The 20,487-nt window shown below is 41.7% G+C and overlaps 1 protein-coding gene across 1 annotated transcript in view; it reads right to left on the reverse strand.

The window, feature by feature from the left end:
- PPIH (peptidylprolyl isomerase H) overlaps positions 1-20,487 on the reverse strand; it is a 101,778-nt gene that overhangs the window by 12,581 nt on the left and 68,710 nt on the right. The window contains exons 7-9 of the mRNA XM_085603929.1: positions 20,175-20,262; positions 19,419-19,459; positions 7,394-7,467 (exon numbers count right to left, since the gene is read on the reverse strand). Coding sequence (XP_085460055.1) covers positions 7,399-7,467; positions 19,419-19,459; positions 20,175-20,262 — 198 coding nt within the window. The 3' untranslated portion in view covers positions 7,394-7,398. The remainder of the gene's footprint in view (positions 1-7,393; positions 7,468-19,418; positions 19,460-20,174; positions 20,263-20,487) is intronic.

Consider the following 20,487-nt stretch of genomic DNA (forward strand, 5'->3'; position numbering starts at 1 on the left):
TCACCCAAAAGGGATTCTGTCAATCTTAGCAGAATATGTTCCAGAGATGCATACCAGAATTTGCCTGCAATTATTTGGAGCTTGGCATCTCGCTAGATTGCATGCCTGCCATGGCCTTTGGGAGTAAATTTAAGGTTAAGCTTATCATCACATTCCACATCACAATGCCAATACATCGTAATATCCCTTAATGTTCTACAGCCCTCAGCCTCTTTCTTGGAGCTCTGACACTCAACTGTATATAGCAAGAGGTGAATGTGATAGCTGACTGTAAGTCCCCTGGTGCTCAGTTCACAAAAATTACATTTTTTTCCATTTTTAATGTTCTGGGACCAGTTTACTGTTTAATCGCTTAGAGGTAAAAGATTCATGCGACATAAAGAGAGCCAACGTCGAATTCCATGTTCTAGGTTCCAGGATAAATATTTCTGGGAAGTTCTCGGGGAGCTTGTCCTGGCTTTTATCTTTAATCTCTCTTTAGTATTACAGAACTTAATATCTCTATTAAAGCTGATCTTACCACTTAAGTTTTTTTTTAAAGGATTTAAATTCTAATGGCAGGAGGGTAATCACTGATTCTTCCTGTGCACAGAAGAGTTTTAGTGCCAGAGAGAAATCACGATATAGGGAATATTTCCCCCTAATACCACCAAAGATTTCTTGACACATGAAACCTCTTAATGAATAGGGTTCGTTATTTTTTAACTGGTATCGCCAACGTAAAACTCTGGTAACACCTTGGATATAGGTGCTTATCAGGCCAAATTCCAATCTAATAGCAGCTGATGGAACTAACATGTTAAAATTGCACAATTTACTTAAAATCTGGCTTTCAATCCTATCTAAAAAACTCCAGTCCTTTACAGGGATTGATTCAATAGCACAGAGCAGAGTTGGTGGGATCTTCGCTTTAAAAACCGTAAGCAGATGGAAGAAATGCCTTCTGTCCATTGCACTATGAGCCCCGCTTTCCTGTCTGGTACTGCGGCTTCCTCGGGTCTCCTCTCTTAAATTGCTGGCTCCGCTCAGAAGCTACTGCCTTCCTGGCCATTGTTGAGCATTTATGGGGCTGGTTGGGCCTTGCACAGTAAGCCTGTCATTGGCAATTGGCGCGTTGGTCAAGTATTCCGAAGAAACCTTATGTATTCAAACCTGGCTATTATTCTTCCACAGTATAATTACGAGCGCCGTTTCAAATAACGGCCGTGCTCGCGCTTGAATTCATATTGGCACATACAGAAACTGCATAGATAGGGAAAAGGAAGGCTACTTGGGGCGTGCGGGGGGAGGCTTGGTAAAAAGAAAACCCAAACACACGCAGGAGGGAATTGTGTACTAGATAGAATTGACAACTTGTTGGGTGAATGTGAAGGCATACTCGTTCCTGCTGTCTCACACCCGCTGGCGACTACAGCTACGTCTCCTGGCCGCTCAAGCAGACACAAAATCATTTCTGGGATGTTTAAGAGCCAAAGTAGACGGGCTCAGGTGGACTAAACAAAGGGTGAAGGTTATTGCTAGTCGTTTTCTGCTTTGGTCCACTCTGAATCTGCGAGGCACTATCGGCCTTACCTGAGGATATCTTACCCTGTAGAAATAGTTTTACCCTTCTGTCTGAACCAACGAGTGACCAGGTTGTTGATAGTAACTCTGCAAGTATACCTATGACACCTAATGCTCCTCCACCCCCTTTATTTGACCAGGCCTATTATACTGCCCTTATTTTAGATTTAAGAAATGAAGTGGCAATGTTAAAATTCTTGGTCTCATCGCTGACTGATTCCCTATTTTAGCCCTCAATAAAGAGTCTGCAGGCACTGGGCAAAGCACTCCGACTGTGAATACCCCTAGCACATTTGTAACCCCACTTCACCAAACGATGGCACAAGCAAAGAGGAGTTCACTACCTCTATTGGGTTGCTCCCTTATTTTCAATCATGATCAATGCTCCAGATGCCAACTTAGAGGTGCAAGAGGACTATAATACTAAGTTCTCGGTTGATGGATGTTAGGACGGGAAAGCCTGATCTCCTGGTGCTGGTCAGTAATGCCTTGCTATCGATCTGTGAACTGCAGTAGAAGTTGTCAGCTTCTACCAAACCGCAAGTATAGGCTCTTTTAAAGCATCATTTAACAGAAACAATGGTTCTGTATAATGGGTCGCTGAAGTACGACCTCAGTGAGGATGTTGGCTTTTCTCAGTAGTTGGCACTTCAAGATACAACATTTCCAGGGTCAGATTGGTAACGTGGGCACTCGTGAAATGGCCGAAGGGCCGGTAGCCGAGTTCTAGCTGTGGGCTGCTTTTGTGGGCAGCCTGGGGGCTGTCTGTGCTGTTAGGATGCCGCCAGCAGCTGAGTGGGTGCCTGAGTGGCCTTTCTAGAGGCAGATGGGCGGAGGTATCACTTCCTTTCTCTCGCTGGGCCGGTCCATTAATGTATGCTGATTGAGTGGGGCGGGGGCCTGAGCAGAGGTGGTCTCACTCGCATTCATGTGTGGCTCAGCAGTGTGAACTAATCTGTGCATTTTTTTCATCTAAGTGAAGTTCATAAAACATGCCCCCCACCCCCTTTATTTTCATCAAACTTTGCTGAAGAAGTGTTTTGCGGAAAAGGCCATACGCAAATTTGGGCCACTTTTTTTGGGTGTGCCCGGGCCGATTTCTTTTATCCCAATCCAACCCTGAACATTTCTGCTGCTTTCCTGATCAGATTGGTAGGAGGTACTCTCCTCTGGAGGAAACAGAAACCGGGAATGTATCTCTCATCCAGGGGAGGTTCCAAGACCACAGGCATCTTTGAGGCCTGCAAAATCTGGGTCCAAGTTAAAATGACTGTCCGATCATCATCTGGACTAGGGTCTATCTGAGGATCATAGTCACACAAGAAAAACATACCTCCATCTACCAGTCATTGAGTTCCTCATCTTGAACGGTAATGTGGAAGCTCAATCATTTACAGTGACACCAGATGAGCAGTGTGTGAAGCCGGTGATCTAGGTTCAGTAGTAGGTGACAAGGGGAAGTGCCAGCAGCAACGCCGGTGGCATAATCTATGGCACCAGTGGCATCATCATGGTGCCGGTTGTCTACTGCAGCACTGGGGAGGTAATGAGGTCTGGTGCCGAAGGCAAATGTGACATGATGGTCAATGGAGGTGGAGTCAGTCGTTGCTACGATCCTGACAGTTGGGGTAGTGCTGGTATCAAAGTTGAAGCCCTCATAACTGGAGCAAATGGCAGGAATAGCATTAAGGGTACCTTGGAGTCAGCAATGGGTCAGGTGAAGCCGTAGACGCCGCATTCTCTGTGGCTTCTTTCATCAGTTCCTTGTCCATTGCCAATGGCTGTGGTGAGGCCGGGGGTACTGGCTGCTAATTTTTTTTAAAGTGATTATGTCTGGTTTCATGCCGCCTCATTTTCTTACGCTTCTTCTTGGACATTTCCGATGCTGGTGGCAACTTTGACCTCAGCTTGGACTTTCGGCACCCTTGACGTCCGTTCTGTGCCCTGGTCATGAACATCTTTGCCTCTCTTTCCTTTATGGCCTTGGACTGCATCCTCTGACATGACTCGCAGGCCTTCACGTTATGATCAGAATCCAAACACCAAAGGCAGATCTCATGAGGGTCTGTAATGGACATCTACCCATCACAGTTGCTACATGGCTTTAAAGCTGACTGGGAGAAGACATTACGCTGTACCTAAAGAAATCTGTGAAAATTGTCCAGAATGTCGACAACTGCTGAGAGCTCCGGATCACCTAGATGGCGCAGAAAAAAAGGAACTGACGTCAACATACTAACGGGGTGCTTTATGGCTCCAGTGATGTCACAGGGACGCTGCATATGGCACTAGAGTGGGGTCAGCACCTACGATTGGCATGGATAGCTATTGAAGAGTTTCTGGGTCCACACTGGCACCTGGGATCTCCAGAAAGTGAGGAATCTGAAGGTAGAAGTATCCATCAGAAACATGGGTAAAGGTTAACTAACTTACTCACAATTCTACTGTTTTGCCTCAGATGAGCTGCATAATGGTCTGAATGCCAGTCTGAATGCAAGGAGCCTCAGGAAGTGATGTGACCCTTAACAGTTGTGTGGTTGAGATGTGCTCACCAACCCATGAATGAGACATCCTCGGTAATGGTGCAGATGCCGGTCTGATTGCCAGGAGCTCCGTGTAGTTGCCTTGACCTTTAAAAGTCATGAGGTTGAGATGTGCGTCCCAACCCATGAGTGAGGCATCCGAGTAATGGTCACCTGTGGTAGCAGACCCAGAAAAGGCTTGCCCAGCAAAAAATACTTCTTGTTCCACCATAGTACATGCAGCAACATTATTGAGCTGTACCAACGCTACATCTTCCCAACTGATCCTCAGCTTGTGACCATTGCCCTGCTAGGCACTCCTACAGTGGGAGAATATGTTGCTTAGTGTGCAGTACTTTTGCAAAGAAAGAAGTGATCATCCCCAACAAGTTCATTACCATCTCTACTGTATGAAGACGTGGTGTCAGAAAAAGAGGTCACAGCCTCTGGAATGGCATCACCCCCTCTTGATTTGAGTTGGCTTGCCCAATGATGGTATTTAGCCCTGACCCTTGCAAGGACTGGATCTGCTGCGGCTCGATATGTGACTTTATGGCATTGACAGTCAAACACAACCTGTGTAACAATGAGCCTGCTGCCCCAGTGTGTGCTAGGTATTTCTCTCAGCTGCTGCTCGTTTATTAGCCATTCATCCATCTAAGAAGTTTCTGTTCAGGCACGAAGCTACGACCACTAAACATTTGATAAATACCACTAGGGCTGTTGTAACCCCAAAGGACATAAGTTTGAGTTGGTCACTTGACACAAAGCACACAGAGCTGTGATGCGCAGGCTGAATGGGAATGTATGCATCCTTGATGTAGAGGGTTGTGATGTAATTCTATACATTGTAATCCCCTGTGCAGAGCAACGAAATGCATTCCTGCAAGGTGGTCATATGGAAGTGCTCCGTCAAGATATATGGTTCTGAGGGTAAGGTGTAGGGCAAACTGCAAGACTCAGTCTTTCTTTGGATTCCTGAAATAGAGGGAGTAGACTCATTGGCCCTCATTATGAGGTGGCACCAGTTCAATTGCACTTTTGGTGAGGAGCGATTCTACTTTTGAGTGTAACAGTCGCAGATGGTCTTGACTCATTATGTGGCAATGAGGAAGTATGTTTGGGTGGCTTCCTAGGCAGTACCCCTCACGTACGACCAAGAACACACATTTGTCGAAGGTGTTTTCCTTCAACTGCGGAAGGAATAACCTCCATTTACCCCCCAATAGGTGTTTGATAATACTGGTGGTGCGGGGGGGGGGGGTTGGTTAATGATGGGTGAGTCACTGCTTAAAAGTAGAGATGCCCTTGTTGGAACCAGCTCAATCTAGCCTCTGCCACTTCCAAGGAGTTCTCCTCCTCCACAACCACATAGAGCTTAACCTTGTTGTGCTGCGCCTCTCTCTGACTGCAGGGAAGGCAGTAGTGTCAGGGAGGGAGGAGGCTGGAATGGGGTATTGACAGGGTAGTGCTACAGATCGAATCTTCTTGGGGCTCAATAGGATAGATGTGCCACGGATCTTCTCCATCCGTGGGTGTGTTGTGTGATAGGTTTGTGGTAAGGATCGTCAGAATCAGAAGAGCTCTCTAGGACTTACTCAGTGTGATCTGATTGAGTAGAGGACAGTAGCAACTGATGAGGTTGTAGTGTGCAAAGTCAAGGAGCTGGTGGTGGTGTGTGAAGCCGGGGTAGTTTGTGCTGGACTAGGCGTCGCGTCTTGTCCCTTGGAATCATAAAGGATTGTAGTGCCACAAATATTTTCTCTTCAGAGGTGAACTTCTCTTTCTGGGGAGGTGAGGTCTATGGGGCTGGTCCTGAAAGGGTGGTTGTGTGCAGATTTTCCCTTGGGAAGGGGAAAGATCTTTTGCTGCCTGACTTCAGGCACCTCACAGAGCTCAAAGGTGGGACTTTCCACCAGTCCAATTTTAGCATAGAGGTGTGTTTCAGAGCTGATCTTGGGGTGGGTCTAACCGTCAGCTTAAAGAGGATGTTGACTTCAAGGGTGGTTTCTCGGAGGCTCAGAGTTGAGCCAGCATGGATGGATGTAGAGGCTTGAAAGCTTTTCTGGAGCAAGGAGGGTCACTGTGAGGTAGAGAGGTTTAAGAGCCTGGAGCTCGATTCCACGGTCAGTGTCTCTTGTAAGTCACCATCGGCTTAATACTAGACTCCCTCAGGTGCCGTGCTCGGACTTGAGGCGAGAACGTTTTTCTAAGATTGATCTAAAGGGAGTTGATCCTCAAGTGAGCATGATTGAATGGAGGCTTTAGGGTAGTTTTGTCCTATGGCTTGTGCTCTGGAGCAATAGGAGTTCCCTCTCCTTTGCCTCTGATACATCACAGGACAAGGACGACTGGATCTTTGGGCCCAGGCTCTTCCTCTTCTTTGCTGGATCCAAATAGTGTCTATGCTGCATCTTGGAGTTTGCCCAGTGGCATCCGCATCAGTAATGGTTGGTCTTTTTACACTTTAATGTGTTACATGCCAAGCAGGTCAACTCATCAAGCTGGAGAGACAGTCAGAAGTTACAAACCCAATGACGGTCGGACCTGGGAAATTTCAAACTACATTTAAGACAGATAAAAAAAAAAAAGTAACAACATAGTCTTGAGTACATCTGGGAAGAACTAACAATAAGTAAATTATGCAAATGTAAGCTCAGAAGGTCGAAAAGATGGACTTAAGGTCCTGTTTATTAAGTGGTTTAGGATGGGACTTGGTCCTGTTTTGTTTTTGACACAGGTTATATTACGATCTCCATTATGTGAGCATAAAAGATGTTATATTAACTATGCGTATTACGTTTATTTCCGACCTTCTGGCAATACGGCCAGCAAAATCAATTGGCAGCCAAATAACGTTGTCATGAATGTCCAGATAAAATGTGATGGAAAAAGAGACAGCGGACAGGTTTCGTTGGTAAGACTTTTTCAAGGCAATACTGGTTGATGAGAACGCAATATGGACCGTAATGGACATTGGGCCAAGGAATTGGTGAGTGAGATATTTAGCAAAGTGAAGTGGCTGTAGAAGTGATGAAAAGTAATGGTCCACAGTGGACAGCGGAGGTGTTTGGTCTACTATTATTGGTTAAAGGTTGAGTTTCTTATCTGATCAGAGGAGTCATGGGGTATCTCGTTACTCGAAACTTCTTTGAAGATAAACAACTTGCAAATGTCCCCTCGCAACACAAAATGGCAGGAGTAGGCAGAAAATGCATATCTGTAGCAATATATGGTATGGACATTGTTTTACAAATTAAGCACTATTCATGATAAGATAATATATTAGAATTTCATAAATTACTTACCTATATTACATTTCCCCACATTGGGAAATAACAACTGGCAATTTGGGCTTGTTATTTGGTCCAGTAGGCACGTTCTGCAAAAATAAGGACCAGAAATGGTGTTATGTACGTAAGTAAGACTTTTCCCCTGACCGTATGATAATTTTTCGAGAATTCACCAACAACAAGGTACAGAGCACATGGTAAAAAAAAAAAAAGTTACCCCACCTGGAGTTCAAAGTGATAGCACTTTGCAATATGTCAGTGTGATTATAATTAATTTAACCCAAACAAAAGGTGCTAACTCAGTAAACACCTATATGGAATCACGCTGCCAGTCTAAAAGCCCGAGAGGTCACATTCTTGTCGCAAGTTTTGACTGCGCTTCCACCGAGCCTAAACACATGGACTGACAAAAGGTAAAACCAGTTTGGTGCATGAATTGTATTCTTGGATGACTTTTGGAAGCTTGGTTTAAGCAGGAAGGAAAATATCTAGAGAATATGTCTGAGATGTTCGATAGACATAAAACACCACAGTTAACAAAATGATGAATATGAAAATAAATCCTAAAACATTAAAAGACAATTTTAATAAGAAAAATGACATGAAAAAACTTAGAACATATGGAGTGGAAGTTAAATTGTTAAAATATAGAATTATAAGTGACTGAGCACCAACAATGTTTTTTCACCAAGGGGTTCTGAGTGACATTACATAGACAATGAGAGTGAAGCTCGAATTGTCTAAGATGTCACTCAGAACACTGAAGTGAAAAACATCACCATACTCACAGTTACCCATGTATAATTTTATGTTATTTATGATTTCCCAAATCAGCTGGCACAGCATATAACTGCTAGGCTGAGTCAAAGGAGTAATGGTGGAGCCATTCACATTCTTCCCTCTTCTTCCGGTCCCAAATGTGAAGAAAAAACCTTACCGTAACCAACCCCCCACCACCTTCCCTCTCTCCTTTCGTCCTTCAGCAGCTGTGTGTTCTGCTTTCAGTCAAAGCAGACAATCATCTCAGAGGCTGTCAGACAGCCCTGTCACACTGGCCCAGAAGGCCTTTATGACATAGCTCCCTTTGTGTGACAGTCTAGAGTGAATGCACAAACAGCCCAACTGTCAGTCTAAACCAGATGTGGATTCCACAGGCAGGGAGTGGCACAGAAAAGTAAAGCAAGAAAATGTCCATTTCTAAAATTGATCCCTGAAGTGAAGACCACTGAAAGTGCTGGGTGCGTTCCGCACAACTTGAAAGTCCCTCAAGAGTTGACACCATTCGATGGCCACCCAAAAAGAAGCTCTACCCATTCAGATTGGCCATAACGACCCTGAAGCAAGCACATTGCAAGTATTTGCCAATGGCATGATTGGTGCAAGTTCAGGTGAGCAGCATAGACTCTCAACTTCAGTAAGAAACCACTACATCCATTCGACACCGCTAAAAAGCAGAATATTGGTGTTAGATGGACTGCCTGCATAGAAACTTTGATGATTTCATCGATGCACTGGATGAAACCGACAATAAAAAGATTGTCAAATACCTCAAAAATGTTGTTGGTGAAGGAAAGAAAGAGGTAACTGCCAAAGTCACATACAGTCAAATCAAAGAAGTGCTAAATCTCAAGTTTATTCCAATGCAGATTATGAAAGATATATCTTCAGTCAGAAACTACAGAAAGTTGAAGAAACAATTTCTTGAGGGTCTTGATACGCTTATCAAACACTGTAAGTTCAATGACGAAGAAGCTATTCGTTTCCGAGATATCAACGGATGTCTGTCAGAATCATTCAGACGACAAATGCTGAGAAAAACCGTTTAGTATAGAGCTTGTTCTTATTGCTGGCAGAGATGAGGAACTTGCTGATCGACAAGCTGCTGACATGGATGCCAGAGTTGCACAGAATGAGTCAGTCACTAATGTCTCTAAAGAAAATAGAGTGCTTTAGATGTGAATTTCCGTTACCACACGAAGGTAAATATCCCGCTATGGGATAATGAACCAAAGACTGTGGGAAGGAGAACCATTTTGTAACAGTTTGCAGGACGAAGGAAAAGCTCAGTGCATCACAATAAGAAAACAAAATGGACGCCCGAATGTTCCAAAAGCGACATTAAATGCTCGCCTAAAGGGCCGAGCGGCAACATCTGCTGAGGCAAATCGACACTGAACAAAGGTGATTGTCGTCTAAATCTTCATCCATGAGTTCTTCAGTTTCATTGTCAAGCGACAGTGAGAAAGATGATGTGAGATGTCGATGTTTACCTCAGAAAAATGTGCGTATGTCGGACTGGCCGCATGCAGAGAAAAATATGAGTCAAAGAAAGTCGATGAGTAAAATCATACAGTCTGCCATAAATGCTTTCAATTACAGTGATGACATGAGGTTTTGGAGCTACACAAAAGGAACATGACAAAACTCTTACACAAGTGTGTCGTTTACTTGCTGATGCAGGTTTAACTTTGAATGCTGAAAAATGTGAGTTCCACAAAACTCAAATTCATTGGCCCTATCTTTTCTGATAGGGGTACGACGCCAGATCCAGCGAAAGTACTAGCTTTGCAAGCCACCAATCCCCCACAAGATGTTACCATGTTACGTTCATTCCTTGCAATGGCCAGTTACAGTTTCCGATACATATGTGACTTTGCTACAGTAAGTGCTCCCGTAAGAGACTTAACAGAAAGAAATAATTAATTTTACTGGACACACAAAAGTGAACATAGTTTTAAGTAAATCAAACATGACCTTGAGAATGCCACAGAAATGGCCTACTTAGATCTGAAACTTCATCCAGAGGTTGTTGTTGATGCCAGCCCGGTTGGGATGGGCACGATCCCTGCCCAGCACAGTGGACAGCCAAATGCTCGAAGGCATTTGAAAGCAGAAGATCATCACAAACTGAACGTGCCTATTCACAGCCAGAGAAAGAAAGCATAGCAGTGGTGTGGGCTTGTTAACATTTCCACTCTTGTAACAGATCATCAAGCATTGCTTACCATCTTTGGAAATCCAAAAGCCATAATGCCTACTAGAATTGTATGTTGGGATTTGCAAACACAGAAATAGGACTACACTATAATGCACCACAAGGGAAAGATCAAATCCCTGTTGACAACTTTTGACAAGTGCCAGTAAAGTGCCCTGGTAACCCTTCCAAAGCTGCCAAAGCCTACATTTCCTTCATCGTAAGGTCCAATACAGCTGTTGCTGTTTCATTAGAACAAATAATTGCTGCAACGATAAAGATAGTGACATGTTGATGCTAAAACACATTATTGCACATCAGTCTTGGAAACTTCACATTCAGCCTCTCACAAGTGACAACAAATATAAAAATGTGAATGATGAACTGCTTGTTAATCAAGAAGGTATTGTCTTACGAGGTTCAAGAATTGTCATAGCGGAGAGTCTACGACAACAAATAATTGAAGCTGCCCATGAAAAACATTGTGGAACTGTTGCCACACAGCGAGCTCTCTCAGATTGAGTTTGGTTTCTTTAACTTGACAAGCGAGTTGAAAGAGTGTTGAAGACCTGTCATTTGTGCAGTTGCTTGTCTCCCAGACCCACTTAACATGCCTTGAATGTGTCCGATTTGCCAAAACTTGTATGGGAGAGAATCCCTGTTGATTTCTTTGGTCGTCTTGACAATGGACATCACCTAATTGTGGTCATCGATAATTACTCCAGTTTTCCATCGGTAGATCTCTCATCGACCACTCAAGAGAGGTTAGATGGCATTTTGCAACATGGGGTGTTCCTTCAATTATAAAGTCGAGAATTCAGAGACTTTAACTATCTCAATGTGAAGCATCAGAAAAGCAGACCTCTTTGGCCACAAGCAAATAGTGTTGTTGAATGCTTTATGAGCACACTTAAACAGACCATCCAGCATGCTACATCAAAGAAGCTTGATCTGAAGTCTGCTCTCAATGCTGCTCTTAGAGCTTACTGGTCGACTCTTCATCCAACAACAGGTGAAAGTCCTGCCACCTTGATGTTTGGGAGAGCCATGGTGGCCAAGTTACCGCAATGGACCAACAGAAGATTTACAACAGATGGTGAACTTCGTCAAACAGACTAATGCCGTAAGCAGAAGATAAAAGAATATGTCGACAAGTTGAGTATTGGTGCGACAACAGAGAAAATGCAAATCTGAAGCTCCCTTTGATGCTGAACCTTTCAAAGTTGTTACTAGGAAAGGACACATGATGACTGCTCACCGTCCTGGAAAGTCTATCACACAAGATTCTTCGCACTTCAGGCATCTGCCTCATTATTCATCAGTACCTGATGTCAGAGATGAGACTGGTTTGATTGAGAGTGTAGAGAGCCCAGTGACTGCATCTGTCCCTAAATTACCAGTCATGGACGCTTCTCTTTTCAGCGGACATGATCTGGGCATTTGGCCAGAGCTCCACGACAACTTATCAAAGAGTTGTAATGTATGTGTGTGTATGTTGTATATCTGTTAAAAAATGCATTTTTAGTATTTAACAAGGTCAAAGATGTAGTGTCTTGTAGGTTAGCAATGACGGGACACTTTTGGTTCCAGACAGACTCCGTAGAACTATGACGTAAGTATTAGAGTGTGGTGAATAGAGTTCATGTTTAGAACGTTTAGTTCACTGTTACATGCATGGGAATAAAGACGTGTAATACTAAGCTCTGTGTGTGGCATATACCTTTACGAGTACCCAGGCTGGGGAGGACGGTACAGTTCCATGAGGAAAGTAGCTTTGTTTTTAAAAGTGTATGAGTCCTCTTAACATCTACTGAATTAAAATTAAGATCAGTTTAATCTCTGCTCCATCATGCATAGTCCCAACAAAAAATAAAATGGATCATTGTAAAGGTTTAAGCTACTAGGTTATTATTGTTATAAATAAAGAACTTTGGCTTCTGTTTAGAGCAATATTATTTGCCTCCTAGACCTTAAGGCACTTAATAAATCAGCTTATGTAATCAAATTAGGGTTTCTAATGCAAGATTTTTGTAAGTATTTTTGATCACAGCTGTAAATGACTTAACAAAGGTATGTAATCAATGCTTTTCTATTGTGGCTACTGTTGCCATGGTAAATTATGGCAATGTAATGCAGCTGCTAAGGTATGTGTAGTGAAATACTTGGCACGGTGAAGTTGTTTCACAATATTCCTTCCAACGCTCAATTTCCGCTTTTTTTCTTTTGGGGTTCAAATTCCGCTCAACTCAGGCTCGTGAAGGCGGCGTACCCATCCTGTCGCCAAATTTGTAGTGAAATACTTGGCACGGTGAAGTTGTTTCACAAGGTAATCCCACTCTCGTCGCCAAATTTGTAGTGAAATACTTGGCACGGTGAAGTTGTTTCACAAAGGTTTATTGTAGATGCCCATAAGTAAAAATACAAGGGTGCTGGCAGCAACTGCTCTTCTTCTTTCTGCCTAACTACATTCTACATTCTATCTTATATACCTATTCCATATGATGTCACGAAGATCTTCTATTCAAACATTCTATCTATTTAAAGGAACAGATTACTACACATCCTCTTTCTTAATATAACAATAAAAATAAATACAACTATAAGCAAATAATACTAAAATTTCATATACCATAACTTTATACAAAACCTAATTTGTACCATTGAATACATAAGTTGATATCAATTAGTATAATTGCACACATATTCCCTTAAAACTTTGGGTTTTATGACTCTCCTACCCGACCTAGTGATTACCGGATTACCATCCATGCCACTGGTTTGTACGGGTTGGAGAACACCAGGAGAGTTGGTAAGCGAATTGCCTTGAACTGATTCATGGTTCATATCTCCCCCTTGGTGTTCACACACTTCACCATGTTCGTTCAACATTTCCTTGCTAATGAGGCTGCTAGGGGTGTAAATGGTGTCACTCTGTGTGACTGTTTCAGGTGAGGCTACAGGAATGGTACTTAAATCCGAACTCCCTTCCGGACTTAACCACCAAAAATCACCACCACTCCCCCTTTCTTCAATGTCATTATCATTATCATGATGTTGACGTCGTGCAACTGCTACCCTGTTCATATGATGAACAGTGCCATCATCTAGCATAATTGTATTCCTCATTACTTTAGCGATCTTCCTGGGTGCAGAAAAATGAGATTGGAGTTTTCCCACATTCTTTCCTTTCTTTATCCTGACTAATTGTCCAACCTGTAAGTATACATGTTTTGCACCATGTTTAGCGTCAAAATACATTTTGTTCTTTTCTTGAGATTTCACAATGCAATCTCTGACTTTATCACATTCCCACACATATTTTTTACTCCTACCCATCCATGACGGGTTAATATTGCAATAGGGAAATCTTCCTCTCATAAGCCCAAATGGGCTTTCACCACATGTGTCATGTTTAGTGATTCTGTACGACCATATTAATTTATCCAGTTCTAAATCCCAATTTTTGCACCTTTAATTACTCTGTTTGCCCTTTCTACCACTGAATTTCCTCTGGGATGATACAATGCAGTGAATTTTTGTTCTATGCCAGTGGCGCACATAAACTTTTTCATTGTTTCTGACTTAAATTGTACGCCGTTATCGGTTAAAATAGTTGCAGGTAATCCCTCTCTAATAAAACATTCATCAAGAAATTTAATTACAATATTAGTACTAATGCATTCCACCACTTTGACTTCAATCCATCTGGAGAACAAATCAACTAAGACCAATATATACTTGCATAATCCGTCCTGCCAGATTATAGGACCCATAATGTCCAAAGCAACATTTTCCCAAGGTAATTTTGGACACCCTAAGGAAGACATCGGGGGGTTGAGTGTTTTCTGACTCTTGTCCGCCCCCTCACAATCTACACAATTCCGGACCTGTCTCTCAATATCTAAATCAATTTTAGGCCACCAGTATAATGCCTTAATGTTTTCTTTAGTCCTTGATACCCCAGGATGACCTTCATGACCTATCTTGATGATTTTTTCTCTAATTCCTAGAGGAGGGATGATTCTTTCGCCTCGACAGACAAAATCACCATCCAGACTTAACTCATCTCTTACCTCCCAAAACGCTCTAAGTTCTGGATTAGATTTATCTGTACTCAACCAACCATTGGAAATCTTCTTTGTAACTTCCATGAGTAAATGATCCTTATCCCTATCATGTTGCCATTCGTTAATTTGTAGCCCACAAGATTCTGAAAAAACTCCTGCGACACAGTAATCATTCCAGCCGCTTTGATCCACTTCCTTAAGTGGTAAGGACATTCTACTTAAGAAATCTGCTATGATGTTCTTAACACCTGGAACATACTGTACTTCATATACAAAATCCTGGAGTCTCATGGAAAGCCTCGCTATTCTAGCTGACGCTCTGCACAGACCCTCCGTTGTGAGAAGTTTAGTTAAAGGTTTGTGATCTGAACGAAGCGTGAACTTTTTTCCCCAAATAAACTTCCTGAAGTGTTCCATTGCCCACACACACGCTAAAGTCTCTCTCTCGATGACCGAATACTTCTCCTCACACGGAGACAATGATCGTGAGGCAAACGCTACTACCACTTCTGTACCTTGCTTTGTCATTTGGGAAAGCACACCCCCTAGTCCCGTGCCACTGGCATCTGTGGTAACGAATGTTTCAGCAAATGGATCAAAACCTTGTAAAGTGGGTGCACCTGAGATTGCACTCTTGATTTCTAAAAAAGCTTTCTGGCAAGCCGTGTTCCATACGAATGGTGTTTTGTTTTTCATTAATTGACGCATTTCAAAAGTTATATGTGAAAAGTGGTTAACAAATTTTGAATAATATTCAGCTAATCCTAAGAATGATCTGAGATCATCCTTTGATTTAGGTGCAGGAGAATTGATGATGGCCTCTACAAGTTTTTCTTTAGGTTTAATGCCCATGTCACAAATCTCGTGCCCTAAATATGTAACTTTTGTTTCTGCAAACTTACATTTGCTACCTTCAGCAACTAACCCATTTGAGTCTAAGATTCGTAACACTTCTCTCAATTTGGATTCATGATGGAGTTTGTCTTTACCCATGATTAAGATGTCGTCTTAAAAAAAAACTACTTCTGGAATATGACCTAGCAAGTTGGACATAAGTCTTTGAAAAACGGCAGCTGCCGATGCTAACCCGAATGGCATCCGTTTGAATCTAAAACAACCCACAGGGGTACAAAACGTGGTAAGATGCCTACTCTCTGGATCAAGAACCACTTGATGATAGGCCGCCGAAAGATCTAGGGTCGAAAATATTTTAGCACCCCGAGTGAGGGACAACATCTCATCAATTCTGGGGAGTGGAAATTGGTCAACTAAAATGTTATTGTTCAAATATCTTAAATCCACACACAAACGGGCCTTTCCGTTGGCCTTGCGAGCAACGACCAATGGAGAAACCCACTCGGCAGCCTCTACTCTTTCAATAACATCATTCTCTAGTAATTTCTCTAATTCCTGTTTCACTTCTTCCCTAACAATGAATGGTATGTTGCGAGCTTTGTGTATTTTGGGTACAGCTCCATTTTTTAAGATAATCTTGTGTGTGAAACCTTTCAGTTCACCCATCTGGGATGAAAAAACTCTTGGAAACTCTTCTATCACCCACCTTTTTGTGGTCTCACTTTCACATGCTATCAGCACTTGCTCCTTACTGTTTGGGTCTAGTATAATGTTGAGGTTTTTCTGGTCTCTCCACCCCAGGACGGAAGGTCCATCTTTAGAGATGTATAATTTTCCTGTAGCGTGTCTCCCCTTGAATCTAAATATCAAAACTCTGAACCCTAGTATATCAATTTTTTCCCCAGTGTAACTTTCTGGGGCAATATCACTGGGTTCCAAACTCGTTCCAATGTGAGAAATAAACAACTTTTCCCACACGTGTTTGGCTATGATAGTGTAAGGAGACCCAGAGTCGGCCGCTAACTGGACTAGGACTCCTCCCAACGACATTTCGCAAAGGGGTTTAGACGAACAATCATCATTTATGTTTAACACGACATTTTTTTTTATGAACTGAGTTTGAAGTTCTTCATCTGATGATGCTGAGTCACCATAATGTTCAGTATCATGTATACAAGCAACTTTGTTCTTGTTTTTCTTATTAGGTTTCCTTCTGCAAGCTTTTGCAAAATGACCGACAATACCACATTCCAGACATTTAGCGGATCTTGCCGGGCATCTATCAAAATTTGCCGCATGAAGGCCACTGCCACATCTGTAACAAATTACATTTCCTATTTTCTTTTGTTCAAATTTACCTTTCTTTTTAACCTCTGTTTTGGGATCTCTGTAATTTCTTTGAAAAGTTTTCCCTCCGAAATTTTATTGACTACATCAGAGTCTTTCTTATCAACAGACAAACTTACTTTCGCACACCTTTCAGAAAGTTCTGCTTTCTTTACCATTATTATAATATCCTTGAGACTGCTTTCACCCTCCACCCACAATTTGTCTTGTAAAGCCTTATTTTTTGCGTACATGACGATTTGGTCCCTAATCAATTCGTCATGTAACTGAGCAAATTTGCATTTGCTTGCGATTTTCTTTAGGGCAGAAACATATTCTTCAATACTTTCATGTTTCTCCTGTTTTCTTTGGAAGAAACTGTGTCTGGTTACAGCTATACATACAGTGGGAGAAAAATATTCATCTAGATCAAGGATTGCTGCTTTGAAGACATCTATATCTCCACCTTCCCTCTCTTGCTTTTGATTTTCATTGTATATTCTTAAACCCTCAGGTCCTAAACTGTACATTAGCATTCTTTTCTTCCTTTCAGGTGAAAAGGTGCCGTTAGAATCTTCCATGTTAGCGATATCGTTTATGAAGTATTCTTTCCAATCAGTCCAGGGTACTGGTGGATCTCCTGGTACAGTGAGAAATTCTCTAGGAGAATTGATGTGCATGGAGTTTGAGGTGATGACAGGTTCAGCACTCGTACTAGCAGTATCAGGCATATTGTGAAGGTTGGTTCGTGGAAGTAGTGGGAAAATAACAATGTTTTTGTTTCAAAAACGACTTCAAAACTACCCCAGAATGTGCATAAACGATTTCAAGGAATACAAAAATAGTCCAACACCCTTGTATACTTCAAATTCTTGAAAAGTACGTAAAAACAGATAATTATCAATTCCTTGAAAAGTATACTTGAAGTAAACGAGCAGTCTTACTGTAGTAAGCTTCGTGTAAGAGAATATGCAAAACGGAACTGTTCCGATGCTTCTATGCTCCGTGTGCGCGTTGCTATGGTAACTTCCTTTATCAAGATGGCCGCTAAACTGCGTGACCTTTACGCGCTGCGTTCACACGTCGATTAGCGTCTAATACGCATCCAACGAATGACGTTGTACCAGTCGAACGTGCTGCAAAAACATCGTCGTCATCCACTCACCAAGAATAGTGAACGCTCTGAACTCGAGGCGAGATGCGGCATTCAAATGAGGCAAAGTAACGGTAGGCAAATTCACGCTTTGTAGCTCCCCTTTCTCAATTTCTTACTTATTCCTGTGGGGCCACGTCGTGCGAGGTTTCTTTCCTTGATGCCTCGACCGCCTGATCTTCCGCTCGATATTCCTTCCAACGCTCAATTTCCGCTTTTTTTCTTTTGGGGTTCAAATTCCGCTCAACTCAGGCTCGTGAAGGCGGCGTACCCATCCTGTCGCCAAATTTGTAGTGAAATACTTGGCACGGTGAAGTTGTTTCACAAGGTAATCCCACTCTCGTCGCCAAATTTGTAGTGAAATACTTGGCACGGTGAAGTTGTTTCACAAAGGTTTATTGTAGATGCACATAAGTAAAAATACAAGGGTGCTGGCAGCAACTGCTCTTCTTCTTTCTGCCTAATTACATTCTACATTCTATCTTATATACCTATTCCATATGATGTCACGAAGATCTTCTATTCAAACATTCTATCTATTTAAAGGAACAGATTACTACAGTATGGTTATGCCCATGGGTCATACAATACAAGTACCACGTTAATGGAAACCAACTAGTGTATCTCGAAGCCAATTCGTTTAACTTTATTTTGCAATAAATAAATAAAAAAAAAAGATCAAACATTCTAAATGGTAAGGAGCCTTTTGTATATTACTGAAGGCTTAACATTACAGCTTTTCACTGTAACTTAACAATGAATGGCAACACATCACATATTTTCCATATTGTATCTGCCAGTCGATAATAAGCCATTAATGTGAACATTAGATTTCATGATCTTATTAACAAGGGATCTCTTTTAAGAATCACAGGCTGACTTATTATTGACAGTCGCAATCATCTCACTGAAATATTTTTGGTAAAAGCTTCAAAATTTGGCACCAGTAGCACCTCAGGTGATCTTTGCCTAGGATATTAATTTATAGTGGCCAGGGGTACAAGTCACTTCACTTGCTATCCCCAATCTGGGCTTGGTTGCTCTGGTCTCAGGAGTCAAGAAGGCAGCATCAGGATGGATAGTAACTGGTGCTAAAGTCCTGTTTATTTTCTGTAGTTTCAACGGTATGCCGTATGCTTGGACACTTGCAGCAAACATTACATTTTGAGATGCAAAGGGTAGGATAACTGGTTAAGCCTCTGATGTCAACCAGGGTTATGAAGTGCATGTTATCACTTTCTTTTATCTCTACTCTTTTGGAGAATCGAAAAACATGATCATTACGCTTTCTAAACAGACAATTAAAAAAAACAGTCCTAAATTTTCGTTCAGTGATTAGAATCTCGATTCTTAAGAGATCTCCATGTTGCAAGTTCCTCACCTTAGACATTAAAACTTATGTTTAAAATCACAAACAGGCAAAGACAATTACTTATGCTCTCAGAGGATGTTGATGTCCTCAAACAGAAATTTGCTGAGATGAGTGGAATGCAATAGGTTTTATTTGGATAAACTGTTTCAATGTTCAGCTTGCACAAGCCATGTTAGTTACAGGAGAATTCAGAAGAATGACATCAAACAAAAGATGTAAAAAATAATTTGCAATCACTAAAACTCACAATATCTTTTGTATATAGCATGTTAATGAAAATAGAGCACCCTCACCTCTATTTTCCTCATTACAAGAAGTCCATCGATAATTTTACCTATAAGAAGATAATTTTAAGTTACAGGTAAATAGGAAATTAGTTCACCAAAAGGTTAAACTATTCAGTTTACCTCAATGTGTTAAATGATTGTATATGTAAAAATGGTATACCTCTATTGAGAGTCTTAGCAGACCAAAACATTTTGTGCACAGTGTAACTAAATTTGCATTGCTGCCCAACATTCAATCAGATGAATTTTGGCAGTAATAACCGACTTACCTTATTGCTACATAATAAAAAAAAGTGTACATATGTTAAAGAGCTTTAACATTCACAATTCTGTCGATCAACTGATCTGACTAACCTTGAGAAAGCATCTAGCGAATGGTATGAGACAGGCAACAATTATGATCGTTCATGTGTTATGCACTCCCCTGAAATACTCCGCTGAAATATTTCAGAATCCTAGGGTGCATAGTGATTCTTCCCAAGGAACCAAACTGGACACCTAAGCCGGTTCAGACCATCATCTGTTTTTCAATTAGAATGATTTCACAACAAAGTTGCATAGCCATTGGACTCTTGGAAAAAAACAGGAGGGGATGACTCTCTGCCAAATGCAAGGAAGAAGTCAATACATTTAGATATTCCTGAGCTGGTCCATTTATGAATCCACAATCTATGAATATTTCTTCCAAACTTAAAAAATCGGAACTATTCTGGGAAGACTGTCTGATACCATGGTCAACATAAACTTCCTGATCATACTCACCAAAAACAACATGTTTCCCATCAAGCCAATCACACTTGGAGCAGGTGATAAAAAACTGACAACCATTTGTTCCGGGACCACTGTTGGCCTGTTGATAAATTCAAAGCAAATTATTACTCCAACGTGTGATAGAAGTAAATCAAAACCTAATAATACAAGGAAGCAAGATGTCAAAATGCACAAACATTGTTACATCTACTCAAGTCCTAGTCAGTAAGTAACATACACACATTAGAAAAGCTACACTTGAAGAGAGGCATTCAGAATAATTTTGAGCAACAGGCCCTGTGTGCATAGTGACATTTCTAACCAT

This window comes from Triturus cristatus, chromosome 1_2 (assembly GCF_964204655.1).
Source record: "Triturus cristatus chromosome 1_2, aTriCri1.1, whole genome shotgun sequence".
In the NCBI taxonomy this organism is placed as follows: Eukaryota; Metazoa; Chordata; class Amphibia; order Caudata; family Salamandridae; genus Triturus; species Triturus cristatus.